At 43.4% G+C, this 22,759-nt stretch overlaps 1 protein-coding gene across 8 annotated transcripts in view; it reads right to left on the reverse strand.

Annotated features, from left to right (window-relative positions):
• LOC117870478 (granulocyte-macrophage colony-stimulating factor receptor subunit alpha-like) overlaps window positions 1-22,759 on the reverse strand; it is a 105,596-nt gene that overhangs the window by 20,233 nt on the left and 62,604 nt on the right. For 2 of the 8 annotated variants that reach the window (XM_034757692.1, XM_034757665.1), the window contains exons 3-4: window positions 4,210-4,326; window positions 3,897-4,024 (exon numbers count right to left, since the gene is read on the reverse strand). In XM_034757692.1, coding sequence (XP_034613583.1) covers window positions 3,897-4,024; window positions 4,210-4,294 — 213 coding nt within the window. In that variant the 5' untranslated portion in view covers window positions 4,295-4,326. Of the gene's footprint in view, window positions 1-3,896; window positions 4,025-4,209; window positions 4,327-7,560; window positions 7,674-13,658; window positions 13,860-14,606; window positions 14,712-22,759 lie in introns of those variants that run through there. The other 6 variants (XM_034757685.1, XM_034757671.1, XM_034757678.1 and 3 more) reach the window with 6 other exon arrangements.

A 22,759-nucleotide genomic window follows, 5' to 3' on the forward strand; every position in this document is an offset into this window, starting at 1 on the left:
GTTCTAACTATGGGAAAAGCCCAAGCATAAGTCCATTGAAACCTGTAGGACGTCTCACAGTGTGTAAAGTTAAGCAAAGGTGTAAGTGTTTTCAGCGGTAGGGTCTTTGTTTGCACAGTTCGAGCTGCATGCATTGCCTCCCATATTTCTGCAGGGAAGTCTAGGGGATCTACAAAGAGAGGTGCCATGGAGTGCAACCAGTAACCTCTCCTCTCCTGCCCTCCCACCAGACTCCATGGAGTTCCTTCAACAAAGAGTATAGAAGCTTTTGCAGGGATCAAATGATGGTAGCAGCAAGCTCCCCTCTCTTCTGGAAAGGCAAGGGTAGATCTGCATCCAGAGAATTCCCTCTGTGAATGACTTCCTGGGGAAGGTTCTGAGCCTGAATATTTAATAGATGTACAGGTGTCCCCATGAATTTGCAAAACTATTGTATGCATGATCAAAAGTCTTCCAAAAGTTGGTTGTTGTCCCAAAAAGTACATAGGGACTAATTAAAGATGGTGGGAATATGATTTTTACCCCAATTATAAATATTTGCTGTCTGTAGATTTGCGCAACAATATACATTAAAAATCAATACATCCAATTATTGAAACAATTTATATTCTGGAGCTTCTCTTTACAGCCAGAAAGATTAGCAATGTTGGCCTTAATTCACCAGTATATTACTGCAGTTTTACATCCAACAGAGTCACATCAGAATAAACTGGAGTGACACAGACGTGCCATCATTTTTAAATGAAAAATTCTCAAACCCCAAGAAAACAGCGCTACGATCCCCTTTGAGATCATAGTCTTGAAAAATGACAATCAGTGACCGAGGAAGCTGAAATGTTGAAAATGCATCCTGGTATATGGGGAAGGCAGCTCCCATTTGAATGTAAAATGGAAGCAGGCCTGACTCAGAGTTGTAAAGATAAGGTTTTGTTTGTTCTTTTTTTAAAATGTAAATAGAAGTCTCTTGTGTTCATCATGCATTCACAGCAAGAGCTATATTCCCTGTGGCCTACTCAGGGCCAGTCTGGCTTTTTTGTCGCCCTAGGCAAAAAAGCCACCCGCCGCCCCAGCGCGGCAGGGGAGGGCGCCGAGCCCGGCCGCAGGCCCGCAATCCCCGACCGGCCGGAGCGCCGGGGGGAGGGCGGCAAGCCCACCGCGGCTCCGCTCTCCCCGGTGGCCAGAGCGCCGGGAGGAGGAAGGAGAGCCCCTGGCGGCCAGAGAGCTGGGGGGAGAGCGGCGAGCCCGCCGCGGCTCTCCGCTCTCCCCGACTGGCCAGAGGACCAGAGCGGAGCGCCGCGGGGAGGGCGGCAAGCCTGGCCGGGGCCCTGCTCTCCGCGGCGGCCGGAGTGCCGCGGGGAGGGCAGTGAGCCCAGTTGCGGCCCCGCTCTCAGACCGGAGCGCCCCTCCGCGCTGCCCCCCTCCAGGCGCCGCCCCAAGCACATGCTTGGTGGACTGGTGCCTGGAGCCGGCCCTGGGCCTACTCCCCATCATGAGATTTGACCTCCCCCTGGGCAGAATCAGTCTTACAGTAACTAGACATCTTAGGTAGTTATATGGCCCCCATCACTGTAGCATCTGATTGCCTCATAAGCTAGTGATTGTTTCCATTTTGTAGATGGGAACTGAGGCACAGAAAGACTAAGTTACTTGACCAAGGTCACACAGAGAGTCTGGGACAGAGCAGAGACAAGGTTAGTGCCCTAGCCCCTGGACCACCCTTCTGCTCTGAACGCTCTCACTGAAATCACATTCACAGCTATGGAGTGTATGAAACTGTAATGGGTATTTCTAAAACTATTATTTAAATCAGATATATTCTTTTACAGCCACTTTCCCTTAAGTCCCAAAGCTCATCTGTGGGGCCCTGCAGGATTCCAGCACTGCAGCAGGGGCAGGAGAGATCAGGGCTTGGGTAGATTCTATCCCCTCTTGGCCAAACACAAGCAAGCCAAACGAAATTTGGTAATTTGTGTGGATTACAGCCTGCAAGGGCTGTGCAGGAGAGGGTTGTGTGACAGTGTGGAAACAAGGGCCTTCTGCTTGGACACCCCTTCCCTCCAGTGGATTGTCAGGGATCTGTGTGTATCTGAGGATCTGGCCAAATCACCAGCTACTTCTGTGTGAGGGCAAACCCCACTGCCAAACTGAAAGGAGGAAATTTTGCAAATGCATCTTTCCAGACTTTCTACTCCCCTACATGGCTTATTCCTGCATAGGGAAGCTTCACACACTAAGCTATCCAGGCAGTTCTAAACAAAACCTTTTTCTCCTTGTTTTAGGCAAACATTTCAGTAAATTCTCCGATTCTGAAAATAAGGCTACAGTTGTGCTGGCCCGTCGGAGAAACAGCAAGATGTGAAACAAAGTTGCCCTCCTGCAGCCACGGTCTCCAAACAGTCCTTTATAACAAGGTATTCTGTCATCAGTAGGACTTTTCTGCTTTTGCTGTATCTATAAGATGCAGTGGATCACAAGAATGTGTGCTAGGAATTTCTGTATTGGATCAGACCAGTTATCCATCTGGCCCCATATCCTGTCTCTGAGAGTGGCCAGCAGTCGATGCTTCAAAGAAAGGTGCTCGCTAAATGAATGAGCTCTATATTATTAGATGTCTTCTCCCCCTGTAGGTATGTATGGACTGATCAAGTCACCTCTTACTCTTCTCTTTGATAAGCTTAGTAGAGTGAGCTCACCAATGACTCAGCTCCCCACACTGCCTCTCTTAGGTCGCTCCTCGTGAGGACGTGCACCATGGACCCAAGGAGGCTAGTGTGGACATGTAATTACTGCAGTGGCTATAACTCACCCTAATATAGCTCAACTTATGTTTGTAGTGTAGACATACTCAGTCTTTTCCTGCAAAGCAGGTTTCCCAGACCTCAGATCATTCATGTAGCTCTATCCTGAACTCTTCAATTTTCAGCATCCTTTTGAAGTGGTGACACCAGAACTGGACACAGTATTCCAATAACAATCTCACCAATGCTGTACACACAGCACCCTCTGCCTATTCAATATTCTCTTGCTTATATATCCAATAATCGCACTAGCGCTCTCAGAGTATGTCTACACAGCAGCTGGGAAGTTTGTCTGCCCATGCTGGAAATTATACTCATGCTATCTCTGCTCAAGCTAGCATCTAAGAATAGCAGTGGGGCTGTGGTGGTATGGACAATGGGTCAGTCTAGCTGCCTGGTGACTGGGCAGGATTGTACTTGGGTGGCGAGCCCAATCTGTCACCTATGCTGCCAAGGCCAGACTGTTATTCTTAGGCGCTAGCATGAGCAGAGCTAGGGTGTGAATGTGTACCTGCAGTGGGAATTACACCTCTCCATTGCTGTGTAGACATACCTGTGGCCCAGCGTTGCACTGGGAGCGCATGTTGAGCTGGTTTTTAACATTAACCCTATGTCCTTTTCAGGGTCACTGTTTTCTAGGATAGAGTCCCTCATTCTGTAAGTGTGACCTACATTCTGTGTTACAAGTGTATAATCTTGCATTATGTTGCATTAAAAATGCATGTTGTTTAAATGATCCCACTTCCCCCAGTCATCTACAGTGCTCTGTATAACTGACCTATCCCTATTATTTACTATTCCAACAGTTTTTACCAGAATTAAATTTACATTTTTTTTCAGATCATTGATAAAGATATTGAATGACATTGGACTAAGGGGTGTTTCTAGTTGGTCCCTTCTGATGCTATACCTCACTGTGAACTGAACCTGCCCTAATATATGTAATAAAAGTCTCCAAGAACTCTGGAAACATATTGTCATTTTCTAGGTTTTTATGATACTACAAGTGATACATATGTTTCTTCAATAAATCAAGTATGTAAAAGGAAAAGAAACTACAGTTTATTGTTTCTGTTAATAAGTAAATAGAAAACTTACGTTTCCCCTGATGTAACTGTGGCCTACACGCATAGAACACCTGTATTCAGTGACACTGCTGTCCCAGGTCAGCTTTAGTTTTCCAGGATTCAGCGTCAAGTTGGCAATGGGTGAGGATGATGACTTCGCTGTAAGTTTTATGAATTAATAACAGAAAGGATGCAATAAGATTTTTCAAAGTTTTCAGGTGCAGAGGCTAGTATTTAGCAGGCCTGTTATGACCATACATAGCGCAACTGAACGGGCAAATATCCCTAGAGTGAGATGAATTATTCCCAGTCCTTTAGATTCTCAATTAAAGTATTATACTTACACTCTGTATACACAATGACAGCATGCAACATAGGAAATAACACGACACAACTAAACAGGGAAATAAGTCCTAGAGTGGCAGCCATCTTTTTTTCTTGGAAATAGACAGGAATGAAACCTACAAGAGAAGAAACAGATGCCAAAGCACACTTAGGTTTCTGTAAAGCTTGATTTCTTTTAAGGACAGAATCAAAAACTGTTTTTATTAGTCACTAGAATCAGCTAAATACATCACACGTATGCACCACCAACAAGGCCCAATAGCTAAGACATTATGCTGGTACTTGGGAGACTGAGGGTCAAGCCCCTTCTTTGTCACAGACTCACTGTGACTTTGGGCTGGTTGCTTAGGTCCTCTGGCCCAAGGCACACAGGCATTGTGGTTCCTCGCCACTCAGTAGAATTCACAAACCCTGGGTTAGGCACCTAGGCTCTCTGTAGAATGCATGAGGAAGTCGGCTGCCTAAGAATGGGATCCATGAAAGCCTGCATGCTAGGAACTGAGCTGTCAAAGCTAGCCAATAGCAGATGCAGAGGAGAGGGATGTGTCCTGACCCCTGCCCCTTTCAGGGAGTTAGGTGCCTAAATCTAGGCTGGAGAGGAGCACCTATCTCTGCTTGGGATGTGCAGCCATGGACCCTTCTCCTGGAGCCAGGAACCTAAGCTGTTGTTTGCAAAAATGGCAGAAGTAACCTCCTAATTCTACACAAAACACAGGTGGTGGTAGCTTTATAACCTTTAGCCCTGTAGATAAGACACTCAGGTGGGAGACCCCAGTTCAGTTCTTACCACTGCCTGCTGTGGAAAAGGGATTTGACTTTGGGTGTCCGACCTCTCCTCTGACTGCCCTAATCACTGGCTGTAGAGTCAGTCACAAACTCTCTCACCCAGTGTCTATTTCATTTTTTAATTATGTAATATGAAGTGGAACAGCTTCAACAAGAGAGATTGAGAGAGCCTCACAAGAGACTATCCCATAGTCTAGTGGTTGGGGCATGCATCTGAGGGGTGAAAAGCCCAAGTTCAAAGAAGTTCTTTTCTAAGGATGGAACTGAACCAGGGTCTTCCACATCCCAGGTGAGTGTTCTAACCAGTGGACTAAAGATTATAAGGAAGGCCACTGCTGCATCCTTCCTCCCTCAGCTTCTGTGTATGGCTTAAAGCATGCCAACTGGGACATTGCCTAGTTTCACCTGGTTTGAGGATTATGCAGGTGTGAGCTAGGCACTGGCTATCAGTATTGAGGCAGCGATGTACACAGCCAGAGACAGAAATTTAGACACCTTGGGGACTTTAACAGCAGAAATTTTGACACTGAACAACTTTAGGCACCTCCAGAGTTAGATGGCAGCTGAGTAGCAGTTTTGAGGATTTCTGTGGTGCCTAAATTTTGGACTTAGTCGCCTAAAGTGGGAGTTAGATGCCTAAATCCTTTTGTGGTTCTGGTCCTCTCTCCCTCAGTTCCCCTTCCGTACATAGCGGATAACAGCACTGCGCTACCTCGCTGGGGTGTGGTGAGGATAAATACATTAAAGATTGTGAGGTGCTCAGATATTATGGCAACAGGGACCATCTACTTATTTCCTTTGTAAAACCTTCTGAGAGTTATAGATTAAAAGCATTTAAATAAGAGTTAGGTGTTAGCATATAGGCTTGTTTGTCAGTCTGAGATAGAATTTTGGGTTTGACTTTTTGATACTCTTATATCTTATACTAATATGTGTAAACAAAAGACAAAGACAAAGGCACTGCCCTCAAGCAGATGGGATGAAAGAGATAAGAGATGGAACTAAGAGATAAGAAAACAGTATGGTGGGAGTGTAATATCTGAGCATACACTGGAAGGCTGCCTAGGTCCTCTGTCAAGCCAAGGTCAAGCAACCAGTTAGGAGGGGCAAGGGCCGGCAAGCATAAGACACATTAAAAGCCAAAGAAAGGCCTGGCCTTGGCCAGAGCACAACCTCACTCCTTATGCCTCCCATGGGGTACAAAATAGGTGGGACGAAGACCCAGACCCATGACCCTCCAAAATGGAACACGACCATAAATTGTAAGGTGTGGGACTGTCGGCATACATTGCAGGTATGTTTGGGCTGCTAAGAAGAAGGAAGAGGGGGTGGGAATGGGGAACAGGGACATAGCAACGCTCTGCGGCGTCAGAGCTGGGAATGGGATACTGGGAAACAAGACTCTGTGGCATCAGAGTTATGTGTGCTTGCTTGGAACTAACCCCAATACACATTGCATTGCCTACACTTGGGACTTCTGGTCTTCTGCTTTCTGTCTGCGTGACAAGAACCAGGGGATGGGTAAAGGGAAAGCCCTCTAACATTAGGTATTATTAGTCTTGATGCCATCTATTATTTCATATCCCCTCTTATTCATTTCCTTTCTATTTGAAACATTCCTAGTCTTTTCAATCTCTCCTTATATGGGAATCTTTCCATGGCTCTGATTATATTTGCAGCAATTCTCTGAATCTGTCAATTTCTTCTGAGAGAAGGTGATTGGAACTGAACAAAGTTTTCCAAGTGATGGCATATTATTGGTTTATATCAAAGATCGGCAATCTTTGGCATGCGGCCAGTCAGGGTCAGCCCCTGGTGGACCAGGACGGTTTGTTTACCTGCCATGTCTGCAGGTTTGGCCGATCGCGGCTCCCACTGTCCGCAGTTCACCATTCCAGGCCAATGGGGGCGGCGGGAAGCAGCGGCCAGCACATCCCTCGGCCTGCACCGCTTCCCGCCGCCCCCATGGCCTGGAACAGCGAACTGCGGCCAGTGGGAGCCGTGATTGACCGAACCTGCGGACGCGGCAGGTAAAAATAACATCCCAGCCTGCCAGGGGCTTACCGTGATGGGCCGCATGCCAAAGCTTGCCAATCCCTGGTTTATATAAATGTATTATAATATTTTCAGTATCATTTTCTTTCCCTTTACTTTTATGTCCTTACATTTGGTTTGCTTTTTTGACCATTGATGCATATTGAGCAAAGGACTATCCACAGTGGTTATAGTTCATTTTCAACTCAGAAATGAGGAGCTGAGGTTATTATTATTATTCCTTCCAATGTGTATTATCTTGCATTTGCTGCAGTGAGCTTCATCTGGTGCCATGCTGCCCTGAATGTCCCTGACAGGAGGTTCCTGACCCTTCTCTCTGTCCTGACTAACCTAAAGAATTTTGTGCCACTTTCAGATGTGGTCACCTCACTGTTCATCCTCTTTTCCAGAATGTTATTAAACATATTAAAGAATACTAGTCCTAGTATGTAACTGTAACTTGTCAGACAATGTTTTCCTACTTTGTTTCTTGCCTCTTGGTTGCTGATTCAGGAATACTCAATCCTCACCTTGGACACTTTAGTTACTTTAAGAGTCTTTTGCGAGGGACTTTGTCACAGGCTTTTTGAAGGTCCAAATGTATTACGCCATCTGCTGCTTCTTTATTACTTCTGTTGACATGCTGAAAACATCATAGTAAATCAGAGAGGCATGATTTTCCTTTTTAGAAGCTGGTCCTTTGAACCTAACATGTTCATACAGGTATATTTTAATTCTGTTTTTAATTGCAATTTTAACCGATTTACCTGGGACTAAAGTTAGATTTCCTAATTTATAATTCCTTATATCTCCCTTAGTACTATTTTTGAAAGAGTGGTGCCCTCTAGTATGATAGCAAATTTTAATGAGCGATTGTATACTCAGCCTCCCAGCCACTTCATTCTTATTCTTGGGTTTATACCCTCTCATCCTGTTGACTTATTGCTCCTCAGTTTATCAATTTGTTCCAGCACCGTCTCTTTTTACACCTCAGCCTCTTTCAGTACCTCATCTTTATTACTTGTAAAGAGTAAATGTCCCCTCATGACCCTTTCTGGTGAAGAATGGTGCAAAGAAATAGTTTTGTTTCTTTGCAATGCCCTTTTCCTCCCTAATCGCTCCCTTTACTCCCTGGTAGTTGAGTGGACACACCAATTCATTCACAGACATCCTGCTTTTGACACATTTAAATTATTTCTTATTTTTTTAATGTCTTTACCAACTGCTATTTAAAATCCGACCTAGCCCACTTAATACCATTTTACTTTGTACCTGTCATAGTGCTTTCAACTGACTTCATTTGGATGATTTCTATTTTCTGAAGGAAATATGTGTGGAGAAATAAAATCTTGTATCTTGCCATATTTTTTTTTTCTTATCTACCTGCTTCCTTTTTTGTTTAGGACTATTCAGAGTCTCCGTTGTCTTTGTTAAATAAATAACCTCCATACTAGATCTAAGGATTTTTACTTTTTCACTTGTGACTTTAGGGACTTTTTGACTAGCTTTCTGTTTTGATCTCCAGCTACCAGAACAGCTCCTTGGGGCCACTTGGCTACAGCATAATTTTTGATAACATCCCTTACATAGACCCTGCCCAGTGTAAAGACAGCCAGAGGGTTATCTCTGGAAGCACCTCTTGCACTGTGAGCCCCTTAGCAGCAACCAGGGTCAGGATGCACAGAGCTATATCCCTGCAAATCCCCGGTTTAAAGATTCAGGCAAAGGGGAGACTACAGCCTAGTGTGGGAATCTTCCCTTTCTACATCTTCTGCAGCCCACCCCTCTAAACCAATGAAGTCTTCCCTCTACATCTCTCCCAGCTATGCTCAGGGACACCACATTGCCTCTGTACTCTGAGGTCCTACACAATTCCTTTTTCTTTATAAAGTATTTCTTTACTTGTGTTCACTTAATCATTCTTGATATTTGCAGATTTGCAAGAAGTGATTGCTTTAGTACAAATTAGAATTAATTACTTAAAAATCACTAGGTAATTCCCAACAAAAATTATCTGGAGTTACTCAGTACCTGTTAGAAATGATTTAGGTTTATATTACTAAAACAATTCTCTTGTCATTTATTAGTGACTAAATAATTCTAGGCAATTATTTAATACATGCCAAGTAATAAGTTTGCTGGGCGTTAATAATTAGAAACGGAGTAATTTTTAACAAATATTAAACAATTCTGAGCAATTCTAAGTAACTACTGGTAAATGACAAGTAGCTATTTTGCCTGATATCCAGTAATTAATACATTTTGAGGTTTGGAGGTTTATATTTTTAATGGGGTTGCTGGGTGTAAGCTGGATTTGAATTTCAGATTTAAGTTCTAGTCCAAATTTAGTAAAAAAAAAAAAAAAAGAGAGAGCGAGAGAGCGAGCGAGAGAGACAAAAATTTCACTGTGTTCTCCAGACTGTTTAATTTTGAAAGAGTTATTTTTGCACTTTAATAGGAGGGTAGAAGTAGATCACACCTCCACTTATCTTACAGCTTTCTTTCATCCCCTCATTATTCTGCTACATCTCTCTTTTCTGACCCCTCTTCTACTCTTGCTATGGCTTTGATCCTGCAAAGATTCACACATCTGCTTAACTTCACCTGCATGAGTAGTCCCAGTGAAATTAAGTTCATGCGTAAGACTTTAGTGCCTTAGACTCAGTGGGCCAGATCAAGAGGTAATGTATTAGAGAGTATTAATAACATGTTGACGAGTAGGTGCAAGTCTAAGTTTGTGTAACAACACTGAGCAGACCCACGTTACACCTGCTTAGACTCCCTCAGGCTAGGTCTACACTACCCGCCTTATTCGGCGGGTAGAAATCGGGACGCGACAATTGATCCCCGAATTGACGCGCTTACTCCACCTGTGGAGGTAGGAGTAAGCGCCGTCAACGGGGAGCCGCAGAGGTCGATTTTGCCGCCGTCCTCACAGCGGGGTAAGTCGGCTCCGATACGTCGAATTCAGCTACGCTATTCGCGTAGCTGAATTTGCGTATCTTAAATCGACCCACCCCCTGTAGTGAAGACCTGCCCAGGTTCAGAGTGGCTAATTATGGAATACTAAACAAGAGCTCCATTATTTCACTCTTTTCATGTGAAACTGAATTTCCTCGAAGACACTGATACTCAGACTGAGGCTCGCGAGCCATTAGTGGCTCTTTAATGGGTCTCCAGCATCTCTCTGCAGCACAAGATATTAAAACACGATGTGATTTCATTATTAACCAATCTAAGTTATTAACCAATCAGGATGATTTTACTATGTTTTTAACCAATTGTATTTGATGAAAATAATACTTGGTCAATCATTTTGCTGTGATTTATATATATATATATATATATTTCCCCTGTCATACTGATTAAATATGAATATATTGTACTACAGTAAATGAAACAATTAATTCACAGAACTGTGGCTCTTTTGGGTAATGCTGATCATTAATTTGGCTCCTGAACTACTGAAGTCTGAGTATTATTATTCTAGGAGGAGAAAACTTTTCTTTCCTTCAGTACCTGCTTTGCTAAAGGAGATTTTCTCCTTAGAAAAACAATTACAGTACAAAGAAACAACACTAATTACTGGAATTTTTGCTCATGATAAGAAAAGTTCTTCTCTTACATAAGATTTTAATTGCTTTCAGGGGAGGTTAATCATTGCAAAATCAAGGAAACGGAAATATGAGTTTTTTATTCTGTGAATTGTTTTTCTTAAGGCCTTTCTACAGTACAATTTACAGCCATTTCAGGAGAAATGTGATGAAAGCGAGAATACTCTAGAAGCCTCTCCCCATTAGGCTTGGGATTGTTATACAGGAGCCTTTCAGAACCCATTCAAAGGGACACAGAGAAAGAAAGAAAGAGAAGGGGGGGTGGGATTCTGGGGCCGACACGGTTGGTGGAGCCCTGGCTTCAGCCAGTATGAACTCTGTCTTACCTTTGCCTCGCTTTGCTAGCCTAAGGACTTCCCAACACTGTTTTCCAGCTGACTATTAAAACCCATCCCGTTTTGAAAAGGCTGCCTGGTGTTGCTTTAAATACTTAATGAAGGACATTGATACCTGAAGAGGGTACAATGTCTCTGAACAGATGTCTACCTTAGTCAGACTCTCTGTTCAGAGCTCATGGTGAGAAACGGGAGGGGTGGAGCCTGAAGGCCCGGTCTCAGAGGTGTTGAGGCTGTGTGGCCTATCCTGGAGGACTCCTTGGAGCTATGGGGCAATGAAGAGGTACTCCTAGGAGACTACTTCAAGTCTGGGGCATAGCACATCCCCTGTAGATTCATGATAACTGGTTACAACTCATTACAATTTTGTAGTGCAGACAGAATCATAGCCATATCCTCAAGCTATATTAGAACCTTAAACATTTCCACGGGGCACCCCGCATTTCAGGGAGAGTAGTTTCGTACCCACTGTTCTTCAAAGCCATGTTAAACCCAGGCTGGGACAGCCAAGATATACTGTTATTGCAGTGCAGACAGACCATTGCCAAGACCGTCTCTTTTTAAACACTGCAGAATCATTCTCTTGACATCATTATGTGGCAACAATACAGGCACAGCTGCTGGGATGAAAGTTTGCCGAAGCTTCAGTACAAATTTACAGCATTTTAAGTGTAGACAAACCCTATTACTATTATTATTGATATGTTTTTAGTAGCACCCACGATGTGCTAAGCAAAAGGAGAATTTATACTCTTAAGCAGACAAAACAAAGAGGACCAAACAGCAAGATGGAGGGTCTGGGAAGGATGTATGCCACACAAGCAGTGTGGTGAGGTGGTAATTAGAAGGGACCTCCTGCGTCATCAGATCCAGTCTGTTGCTATCACAGGCAGCCCTGGCCTATAATCCCATTAATAAACTCCATTTTGAAACCATTCAGGTTTCTTGCCCCCACTACGTCTATTGGGAGGCTGTTCCAGTTCCTCTCTCTTCTGGAGTTATAATTAGGCTCCGTCAAATGATTAAAAAAATTAATCATGGTTAATCATGCAATTAATTGCCTTCCCCGGCCCCATGCCGCTCCTGGAAGCGGCTAGCAGGGCCCCGGGGGCAGGGGTCTCCCTCCGCACACTGCTCCTGCCTGCAAGCACTGCCTCTGCAGCTCCCATTAGCTGGGAACGGGGATCTGTGGCCAATGGGAGCTGAAGGGGTGGTGCTTGCAGCCAGGGGCAGCACACGGAGCCACGTGCCCCCTCGTTTCTCCCCAGAGGCTGCAGGGGCACGTTGGCCCCTTCCGGGAGCAGCGTGGGGCCACACTATGCCACCAACTGGGAGCCACCGGAGCTAAGTGCTGTCCGGCAGGAGGTTGCCCCCTAAACCCCAGCCCTGAACCCCATCCTGGAGCCAACACTCCATATCCCCTCCTGCACCTCAAACGCTCTCCTGCACCCCAAGCCCCAGCCCTGAGCCCGTTTTCAGAGCCAACACCCCAGACCCTCTTCTCCACCCCAGTACTCTGCCCCAAGCTCAGATCAGAGCCCCCTCCCACACTGTGAACCCCTCAGCCCCAGCCCAGAGCCTGCACCCCCTCCCAAACCCCAACCCCCTACCCAAGCCCGGTGAAAGTGAGTGTGTGTGTGGGGGAGAGAGAGCGATGGAGAGAAGGGGGGACGGAGTGAGTGGGGCGCGGTTAATTTTTTTGAGTTAATCGCGTGAGTTAACTGTGATTAATCAACAGCCCTAGTTATAATGCTTCTAATTTCCAGCCTGAATTTACTGATGGCTAGTATTTACAGAAAGCAATCATATCCCCTCTCAGCCTTTGCTTTGATAGGCTACACAAGCCAAGTGGAGTCTCTCCTTCTAAGATAGGCTCGCCATTCCGCTGATCTGCACCTGTTCCAGCGGAATTCCCCTTTCTTAAACATGGGTAACCAGAATTGTACACAGAATTCCAAATGAGGGCTTAGCAGTGCCTTGTACGATGGCATTCAGACTTCTCTAGCTCAAACAAATGCCATTTATAAAATAAGGATAATAATACTTACCTTACAGAGGTGTTGTGAGGGTAAATGGAAGCTTATAAATTGCTTTGAGATGCTAAGAGCACCATATATGTGCAACATTTACTATTAAAGTATTGAAATGAAATTAAAAGCCAGGATACATATCAGTCATTGAAATATACATTCAATTCATGCTATTCCTAGAATGATTCACTCTATGGAGCGATCTGCAACTTACCAAACACAAACCCATGTACAGGAGACAACATACAAATGCTTCCAGTTAGATTATTTTTTAAAAGAAGAAAGAGATAGCAACCTTTCTCCTGGATACACAAAATAGATGTCAGAGCAAATAAGGCAGCCCAACACACAAGGGAAAATATTGCTAATGTTTTTCCTGGACCTGGCAGACAGTGCTGGGAATCTGATCACTCCCTTTACTCACATTTGTCCTTAACTTCAGATCATAAATCATAAATAATAATGTGTCATCACAATTTTAGCTAAGACCATCCTCAAATCTGCACTTGGAGGTAGATGAACTCAATCTAATATAGCTTTTTTTTCCATTGCAAATGTTTGTGTTATGTCATAGGAGCCTTGAGAAATAAAAATAACAATAAAAAAACCCAAACAAGCAAACAAAAAACAAAGACAAAAACTAGCTTACCTCCTCCTTGCAAAAGGCTGGTATCTCGTTTAACTTAGGGTCTTGGGTCTGATTGAAATGCTTGAGACTGAAGCTGTCGTACTGCCGCGACAATAAATTTATCATTGCATAGTATCCAATTCATGGGAAGTGTTGCAAGACTGATATTGAGACAGTTCTTTGGGTCATTTCCTTCGCAGTTTCCGGAACTTCTTTAATCTCCTTGTTTGCAGAATATAAATAATTTCACACAAAATGAAAATCAAGTTAATTAATAAGATATCCTCTTCCCATTTCAGCCAGTCCATTTGTGCCTTTGGGTCTACCATTGGATATAAACGTACATATAGAAAATGTATGTCCTACAAATAAGCCCGCTTCCACAAACAATAGTTTGCCTGTAAGTTCTTCTCACTGAAAGAGCTTTCTGTTCCAATAAGTAGCTTATCAGACAGGACCAATGCAAACACAGCAGTATAATTGTGTGTAATGGGATCAAGGCACCTCAGTGCATCTGTTTAACATACATCCTTCTCTACACTGAACTGTGAAACAAATATTAGTATTTATTACTATTAGCATATCAAATCAAAAATACAAGGCACAATTAATGAGTTGAGGACAGCCTATTTGTTATTAATTATTACTATTATTTTATTATTATAGCACATATAGGCCTCAATCAGGAGTCAAGGCCCTATTATGCCAGGTGCTGTACACACATATAATAACAATAATACCATCACTGCTGCAAAGAGCTTACAATCTATACCATATCTCTGCATTTGCTTTTGTCACTTTTAAATCTCCTCAACCTTAATTTTGTTTGTATATGGTTTTTAGTCTTTAATTTCCTGGGGGCTATGACTGCAGTAAAAAAAAACATATATTTACAGGTAACTCACATATCTACATTGCATTTTATATCTAATGGCAGGAGAAAATACAAACAGACCAATCTCCACAAACCTGCAGTGCTTTTGGCTGCTTGGATCTCCTACAGTTGGATTCTCAACAGCAACTTTTCCCTCTATACAAATTCAAGCAGATGTTTCCTCTTCTTCAGGGTCTCAATTCCTCACTTTCAGCCACAACAACACTGGCGAGGAGCCTGCCGGATATTATTCACTGAGCAAACTTCATCATGGTAGCTGCAGAAGTAAGATTCTTTCTCCCCCTCTTTCCTTCTCCTCCTCACATCATCTCATCCTGAGTCCTTTACAGACTGTATGAACCAGATTCTGATCTCACTTATATTGGCGTAAATCTGGAGTAACTCCAGAATGGATTTACTCTGGCTTTACACCAGCATAACCAAAATCAGAATCTGCTCCTATATATACATAGAATAACCCCTCTCTTCTCCCCCCCCCACACACCTTAAAAGATTATTTAGGTTGAAAAATCAGGCACTTGACCCCTCCCTGTGTGTCAGTTCTGTACCCTGAATAAGGCAGAGGTTCTGTGGAAAAAAGTAGCATATGATCATGTAATTAAAGACTGTATTATAATGCATACACACAAGGGAGCAGAAACAGGTTGCACAGGCAACCATAAATCTTGCATTTCCTAACTTTCAAGTACAACAAGGAGTCTGGTGGCACCTTAAAGACTAACAGATTTATTTGGGCATAAGCTTTCGTGAGTAAAAACCTCACTTCTTCGGATGCATCCGAAGGTCTTTACTCACGAAAGCTTATGCCCAAATAAATCTGTTAGTCTTTAAGGTGCCACCAGACTCCTTGTTGTTTTTGTAGATACAGACTAACACGGCTACCCCCTGATACTTAACTTTCAAGTAGTTGACTGGCCAACCTAAATAACATTTTTAATGTATTTTAATGTAACTTCCTAGGTCTTTTTTGTTTTAATAGGAAATAAGAAAATATCAAATTATATTATGTACCGACCATCCCCTCATAAATTATCATGAGGGCCGAACCCTAATTTTTCAGTACCACAGTACAAGCTATTACCACTTGAGCTACAGCCTAACCACAAAAAGAACAGGAGTACTTGTGGCACTTTAGAGACTAACAAACGTATTTATTTATTTATAAGCTTATGCTCTAATAAATTTGTTAGTCTCTAAGGTGCCACAAGTACTCCTGTTCTTTTTGCGGATACAGACTAACATGGCTGCTACTCTGAAACCAGCCTAGCCACAGGGCTACAAGTATATCCTGGGGGCTTATCTACACACAAATCTGCACCTAAATCACTAAATCAGGTTTAGTTCACAGCTTTTATTATTTTGGTGCAAGTCTGTGTGAAAATTTGGAATAAAAGTGTCTTATTTTGATTTTGCTTGTCAGTCTAGAGCACTTTTATTCTGACTTTCACTGAAATAACAAATGGTGTGAATTAAAAGTGACAGTTATTTCAGTGCAAGTTTGTGTGTAGACCAGCTTTCACATGACACTGCAGCAGAAAGCCACAAAAGATCGTGGTTTCAAATACAAAGTAATGAGACTATCTTTCAGAATCTCAGAGTTGAGATGTAGAGGAAAGTTACCAACAGTCACTATTATTACTATTTCCATTGCTGTTATGTCACCATGCTTCCAGCACAACAACTGTACCCCAGGAGCACACTGCCTCAACTTTGCCTGTTTCCAGGATTTACCAGGTTATAACTCCCCAAAAGTATCCAACAGACCTGCCTTTCCCATGGCATCTGGCAAACCAGACAACTTTTCCTCCACTCAGATCATCCCATGGCACCGTCCACTTCATCACCTGTCACAGTTCAAAGTGGGAGAAACTGTCCAAAGAAATAGAAAAGCAGATATAAGAAACCGGTTTCCAGACATCTTACACCTGTACACTGCACAGGACCACTGTCTAGGCACAGGTCAGAAGCAGATAGCACAAAGCAACACAAATGAAAGCTGAGACTGAACAATGCAAGATCTGCTGCTAATAATAAACAATACATGACTTCATCAGCAATTAAGCACCCAATATACCTGGATCACCAAGGCCTGGCTGGATGACACCACAAGCCCTGTGCTAGCCCACCGTGTCCCTCCAGGATACTCGGTACATCACGGACCCAGAGAGGACAAGAAGGCAGATGGAACTGCATTAAATGTGAGAGAGGTGGTTCAGGTAAGGCAACTTCATTTGAATTCATTCATCTGACAGTAGAAGCCAGAACCAAAGCAATCTGATTTTATACTCATTTACAGACCATCACAGACTAAACGATTCATTAAGGAGCTCACTGATACCTTGTTGGCGATGGTGGTGAAATACCCAGACTTGTCATCCTGGGAGATATCAACATACATAGCAACAAGGCCACAGATGCAAAAGCCCCAAAAATTCATCTTGTCACTTGCCTCCCTAGGATTTTCATGGGTCACCCCTGGTCCAACCCACACAGCTAGCCACATTTTGGACCTGATCTTCAGCCTAAACGTCAAGATTATAGACATCACAATCCAGCCACTGTCTTTGATAGATGACTACCTCATTAAGGCAGTTGTCAGAGACCATCCAGCTCCCCAGGAACAAGAAAGACAAATGATCCTGATTCAACTTCAAAGGCTCATGGACTCTGACAAATTCCAAAGCCTGCTAGAAGACAGCAGCACTCCATCTGCAGGACAAGGAGTAGAAGACCTGGTGAATCATTACCATTCTTCACTGACCTTGGCCACTGATGCACTGGCCCCAAATGGTCCTTTCCTCTTCATTGCCCACACAGATCTCCTGGGTTTTCTGACACCTTGCACCGTATGAAGAGAGGGGTGGAAACTTGAGTGTTGATGGCAGGGAAAAAAAAGTCTGAATCAAACAGGATGAAACTCAGGGTGGTAAACCTCTTCATCAATCCTGTATACCTATAACCTGCATCAAAACTGAGCACAAGTGTTGTGAAGAACTATTATCTCTCTTTGCTGAAAAGATTACGCACATTTGGGAAGCCTTCTCAAACAGCATGGATCCACTCTGCCTGTACCTGCCAACCACAGCCCACCTACCTTCCCAGAATTCAGTACATTCACTCATCAAGAAGTTCTGGACACCCTAGAGGAGTCTTCACCCAAGACTTGTGAACCTGACCCAGGCCCTTCCTGGCTTGTGAAAGACAGTCATGAAAAACTGGTGCTGCTCCTGATGGAAATAGATAATGTATCATTTACAAAAGGAATATTCCCTTTCTCCTTCAAACATGCAATAGTCTAACCAACACTGAAAAAAACCATCCTGGATGTATCAGTTCTAGCCAAATACTGCCCAGTATCAAACCTCCTCTTCCTGAGAAGTTCATGGAGAAGCTAGCCAAAGACCAACTACAAACTCATCTAATTGAAACTAACATTTTAGACCTGGTACAATCTGGATTCAGGGAAGAATATGGAACTGAAATCACTTTAGTGGCATTGATGTGTGATCTTCTGTTGTCAGTGGATAGAGGACAGACACCCATTCTCATTGCCCTGAACTTCTGTGCAGCATTCAGCACTCTTGACTGAGATACTGCTGTCCCACCTGAGAGAAATGGCAGGGGTGCAGGGTAATGCACGAAAATGGTTTGAGTCCTTCCTGGGGAGATGCACCCAATGAATAGTGATGGGAAACTGTACAACATCAACAGGCGCTCTCATTTCCAGAATTCCACAAGGATCAAATCTCCTCCTCGTGATTTTCAACATGTACATCCAGCCACTAGTTGAACTGATCAGACAACATGGACTGAACTCCCAGCATTATGCAGATGACACACAGCTCTACCTATCCTTCACTATATCTGACCACACCACTATCACCCACAATGGCTCATCGCTTGGACAAGATCAGCTCGTGGGTGAAGAACAGCTGGCTGAAGCTGGACCTGTGCAAAACAGAGGTGCTGTTGGTGAGCATAGGAAAGAATTCTGAAGAGTTTGAAACTACGATGCAATCTCTTTGGTCAATTCAGTCTGTTGTCTAGTACTCTTGGATCCCTTGCTGGCACTAAGCAGCATCTGCAAGTAATGCTTTCTACCATCTTCAAAGGGCTAGCAGACTCTCCTGGTGGATGATGACCTGGCTTCAGTTATTCATACCTTTGTTACCTCTCATCTAGATTAAAGCAATGTAATATACCCGAGCATGAAGCCACCAGTGCATAGGAAACTTCAACTAGAATGCTGCAGTGCATCTTCTCAGCAACACGGGATACCACGAGCACATCAAACCTGTCCTCCAGTCTCTACACTGGCTTCCCATAGAATTTTGAATCAAGTTGAAGGTCTTGATCCTTATCTTTAAGGCACTCCATGATCTGGGACCAGGGTATCTAAAAGGCTTCAGGATGAAGACTGTGGCTGACAACTGTGCACCTCTGTTCCAATGGGACTTTCTACCACAAGGTAAAGCTCATCTGTGCAGGACACAGAAATTTCTTGTGGATCAGTCCAAGCCTTTGGAATGAACTTCCCTAAGAAATAAGGATAATCACCAATCTCACCATCTTCCATACCAAGTGGAAGGTGCATTTCTTTGACTTTACCTTCTCTAACATAAATAAATAGCATCATGTGGATTTAAAACAAAAACACCCTCAATAGACCTAAATTGAGATACTTCACTGCATATGCTTCTCCCCATGGGAAGAGGATGAGAGAACAAACAAAGCATGACAGATTTTAGACATGTTGGTTAATGTACTACTGGAAGATGCTCAGATACCATGGTGGTGAGCGCAGTGTAAAAACCAATTGTGACAGACCCAGACCAGTGGGGTACAGGAGTCTGGTAGAGGGCAAATATACTGGTCACTGGATGAGTAGTTTTCTGTTCCCTGAGTGACCAGAGCAGGGGCTGCACTAGAGTAATCAGGAACCTGCTAGAACCAATTAAGCCAGGCAGGCTAATTAGGACACCTGCAGTCAATTAAGAAGAAGCTACTAGAATCAATTAAGGCAGGCTAATCAGGGCACCTGGGCTTTAAAAAGGCGCTCACTTCAGTTTGTGGTGTGAGTGTAAAGTGCTGAGAGTCAGAGGTGCAAGGAGGTGAGAGTCAGAGGGTGTGCTGCTGGAGGACTGAGAAACACAAGCGTTATCAGACACCAGGAGGAAGGTCCTGTGGTGAGAATAAGGAAGGTGTTTGGAGGCGGTCATGGGGAAGTAGCCCAGGGAGTTGTAGCTGTCATGCAGCTGTTACAGGAGGTACTATAGACAGCTGCAGTCCACAGGGCCCTGGGCTGGAACCCGGAGCAGAGGGCGGGCCCGGGTTCCCCCCGAACCTCCCAATTGACCTGGACTGTGGGTTCTTCCAGAGGGGAAGGTCTCTGGGCTGTTCCCCAGCCCACATGGTGAATCTCTGAGGAAAGAAAATCTGTCGATAAGTGCAGGACCCTCCAAGATAGAGGAGGAACTTTGTCACACTATATAGAATAGAAAGTTATTGCTTAACCACCATTGTAAAGATTGTGACATGGATAAAAACATAGCTACTTACCTAACACCACAAAAAATACTGTGGCTGGATGACTTCTTTTCTCCCATGAGTTAGTTTATGTTTGTTCAGACTGATAAATCTGAAGTTCTGACAATTACTGATGACATGTTTTACTACATATTCACTTGACACTTGGAGAACCTCTTTGTGATTAGTTGAACTATAATAATAATAATAATAATATTAATAATACTCTCATGGTTAGCAAGAAGTATCATTTTGTATGTGACTATTGACACAGAATTGTAAGCTCTTTAGAGCAGGGACCAGGTCTTCCTATGTGTTGGCACAGTGCCTAGTTCATCTGCCTCTGTGGTAAGGTATTGCTATGTACTAACACAGGTATGCTGTTCTTCCGAAGTAAAAATATATATTGGGGAACAATCAGTATCTTTTCTTCTTTGTGAACCCACATATCTGTTTCACCATACTTTTCATGTAAAACAAAATAGGAAGTGGTTAAAATGTAGTCTGACTCATTTAAACCCAGAAAAAAGACCCAGAAAAAGGAAACTGTGGATCCACCCCCACTACGTGTCAGAGTAACTGATTGTGTGCAAATAAGGGCCTAAGCTGCTTTATGAAAAAGAAAGACGTAACTTAGGCCTGCTCTACACTACAGATTTAGGTCGACATAAACTGCTTTGCATTGACCTAGCTGTGGAAGTTTCTTCACTTAAATTTGACCCCACCAATATAACTGCCGCTCTATGGCAATTTAGTAACACCACCTCCCTCAGCAGCATAGAGTCACGGTCAATGTAATCAGATTGACGCAGTGTCAGTGTAGACACTGCGTTGCTTATGTCAACTGTTACTGGCTTTCAGGAGCCATCCCACAATTCCCCACACTGACAACACAATAGATACAAGTGCTCCTGGTGAGGACATGCACCGCTGACACAAGGAGACAAGTGTGCACATTCACAAGTGATTTAATAACTGCCGTGACTGTATGCCAACGTAAATGAGGTTGACATAATTTTGTAGTGTAGATATGGCCTTATGCCCACATCAGGGCCTAGTGGCCTAAATATCTTTGAAGATTTGGGCCTGAGTGATCATCACCTTACAGAACAGCAGGAATCAAAATACCTGACTGAGAAATATAGCTACAAATATGGCTCAAATATTATGAAATGAATTGAGTTATGTGGGTTTTATTTTAAAAAAGGAAGGAAGAATGCATTCCCTAAATTTGCTCACAATTTCACAAAATGGTGTGGAAAACAGACATTCGAGGAATACAAAATTGCCCCAAATTAAATAGCAAAAATGGTCACCTGAAATTAAAAAAAAAACAGTAACAACCACCAAAGCACCATGCTTTTTACAACTCTAGGTGTTCTACTAATGCAACTTTTCAGATGATCACCCTCTTGTGGGTTATACATGAACAGAGCTGCAAAATTCAGATCCAATTTGTCAACAGCCTACCCCACAATTACAGGGATATTTACAGGCAACATTTTGGTTTGGCCCATTATAGAGATAGGACCTGGCCGCTCGATTCAGATTCTGAAACTCCTCCAAGTGTTAGGCCTGGAAGGGCATTTCAGGTCCTGGCCTTTTGTTCAGACCCTTCTCCAGCTCAAGGCTGTGCCTTTAGTTTGTTCTAGTTATGGTATAACTCAAGCAAAAAAACTGCAGCATTAATTCAGTAGCCAGGTTGAGAAATCAAGAGTTCTCAAGTCAGGCAGTTCCAGAAGTTAAGGCTGAATACTCAACCCCTTTCCAAGCCAGTGCTGTGACATTTCACAGAATTATTCATGCAACTGGACTGTTTCCAAAAATTCACAGTGAACCATGAAAACCTCAATTTTGGTGATTTTACAATTTCACTTCCTATTTTTCATGTCTTGCTTCTTTATTTAAAAAGCTATTGCATAGCGCTACAATGACTGCTAAAGCAAAAGAGCTCAACACTCCCTAGTTGCAAAACTCAGGGCTGTATCTCTAACATGTAACACACAAAAATGCCCTTCCCTGAAAAAAAGTGACAATAAGCCTCATTCTCCGCAGCCTTGCACCTGGTGTAATCATTTACACCTGTGCAAGGTAAAGGCAGAATGGGTGTAAAATGCTGCCATTATGATTTCGATAGCTTGTTTCCAGGCTAATATTACAAGTTTACATCAGCTCTTAGTTCATGAATTTCTAAGGGCTAGTCTACACTAGAAGCGCTACAGAGACACAGTTGCACTGATGCAGCTGTGCCGCTATAGTGTGTCTAGTGAAGACACTCTAAGCTGGCAGGCGAGAGCTCTCCCATTGACTTCATTACTCCATCTTCAGGAGAGGTGGAAGCTATGTCAGTTGAAGAAGCTCTCCTGCTGACATAGCACTGCCTACATGGGCACTGGGGGTGGTGTAACTTATGTTGCTCAGGGGCTTCCTATGGTTCTGTTTCCCCTTAAGATGGAGGTGACCTAGTCACCATCCCCTCAAAACTTTGGGGTGGGAGGAGGCTGAGTAAATGACAGCCCTATATACAGGAGCGTTTCTGGGGCCTTCTAGGGAGGAAGGTAAGTTATTTAAAAGTGAAGCTATCTATATTAGAGATAGATCCATCCATAACCCTCCTGCACACCAAAATGCTGTGGCCAGAATCATTTTTCTTGTTTGTTGCTTTGACTGTGTCACTCTTCTTGGAGTTCCTCATCGTGCT

Source organism: Trachemys scripta, chromosome 1, assembly GCF_013100865.1.
Source record: "Trachemys scripta elegans isolate TJP31775 chromosome 1, CAS_Tse_1.0, whole genome shotgun sequence".
In the NCBI taxonomy this organism is placed as follows: Eukaryota; Metazoa; Chordata; order Testudines; family Emydidae; genus Trachemys; species Trachemys scripta.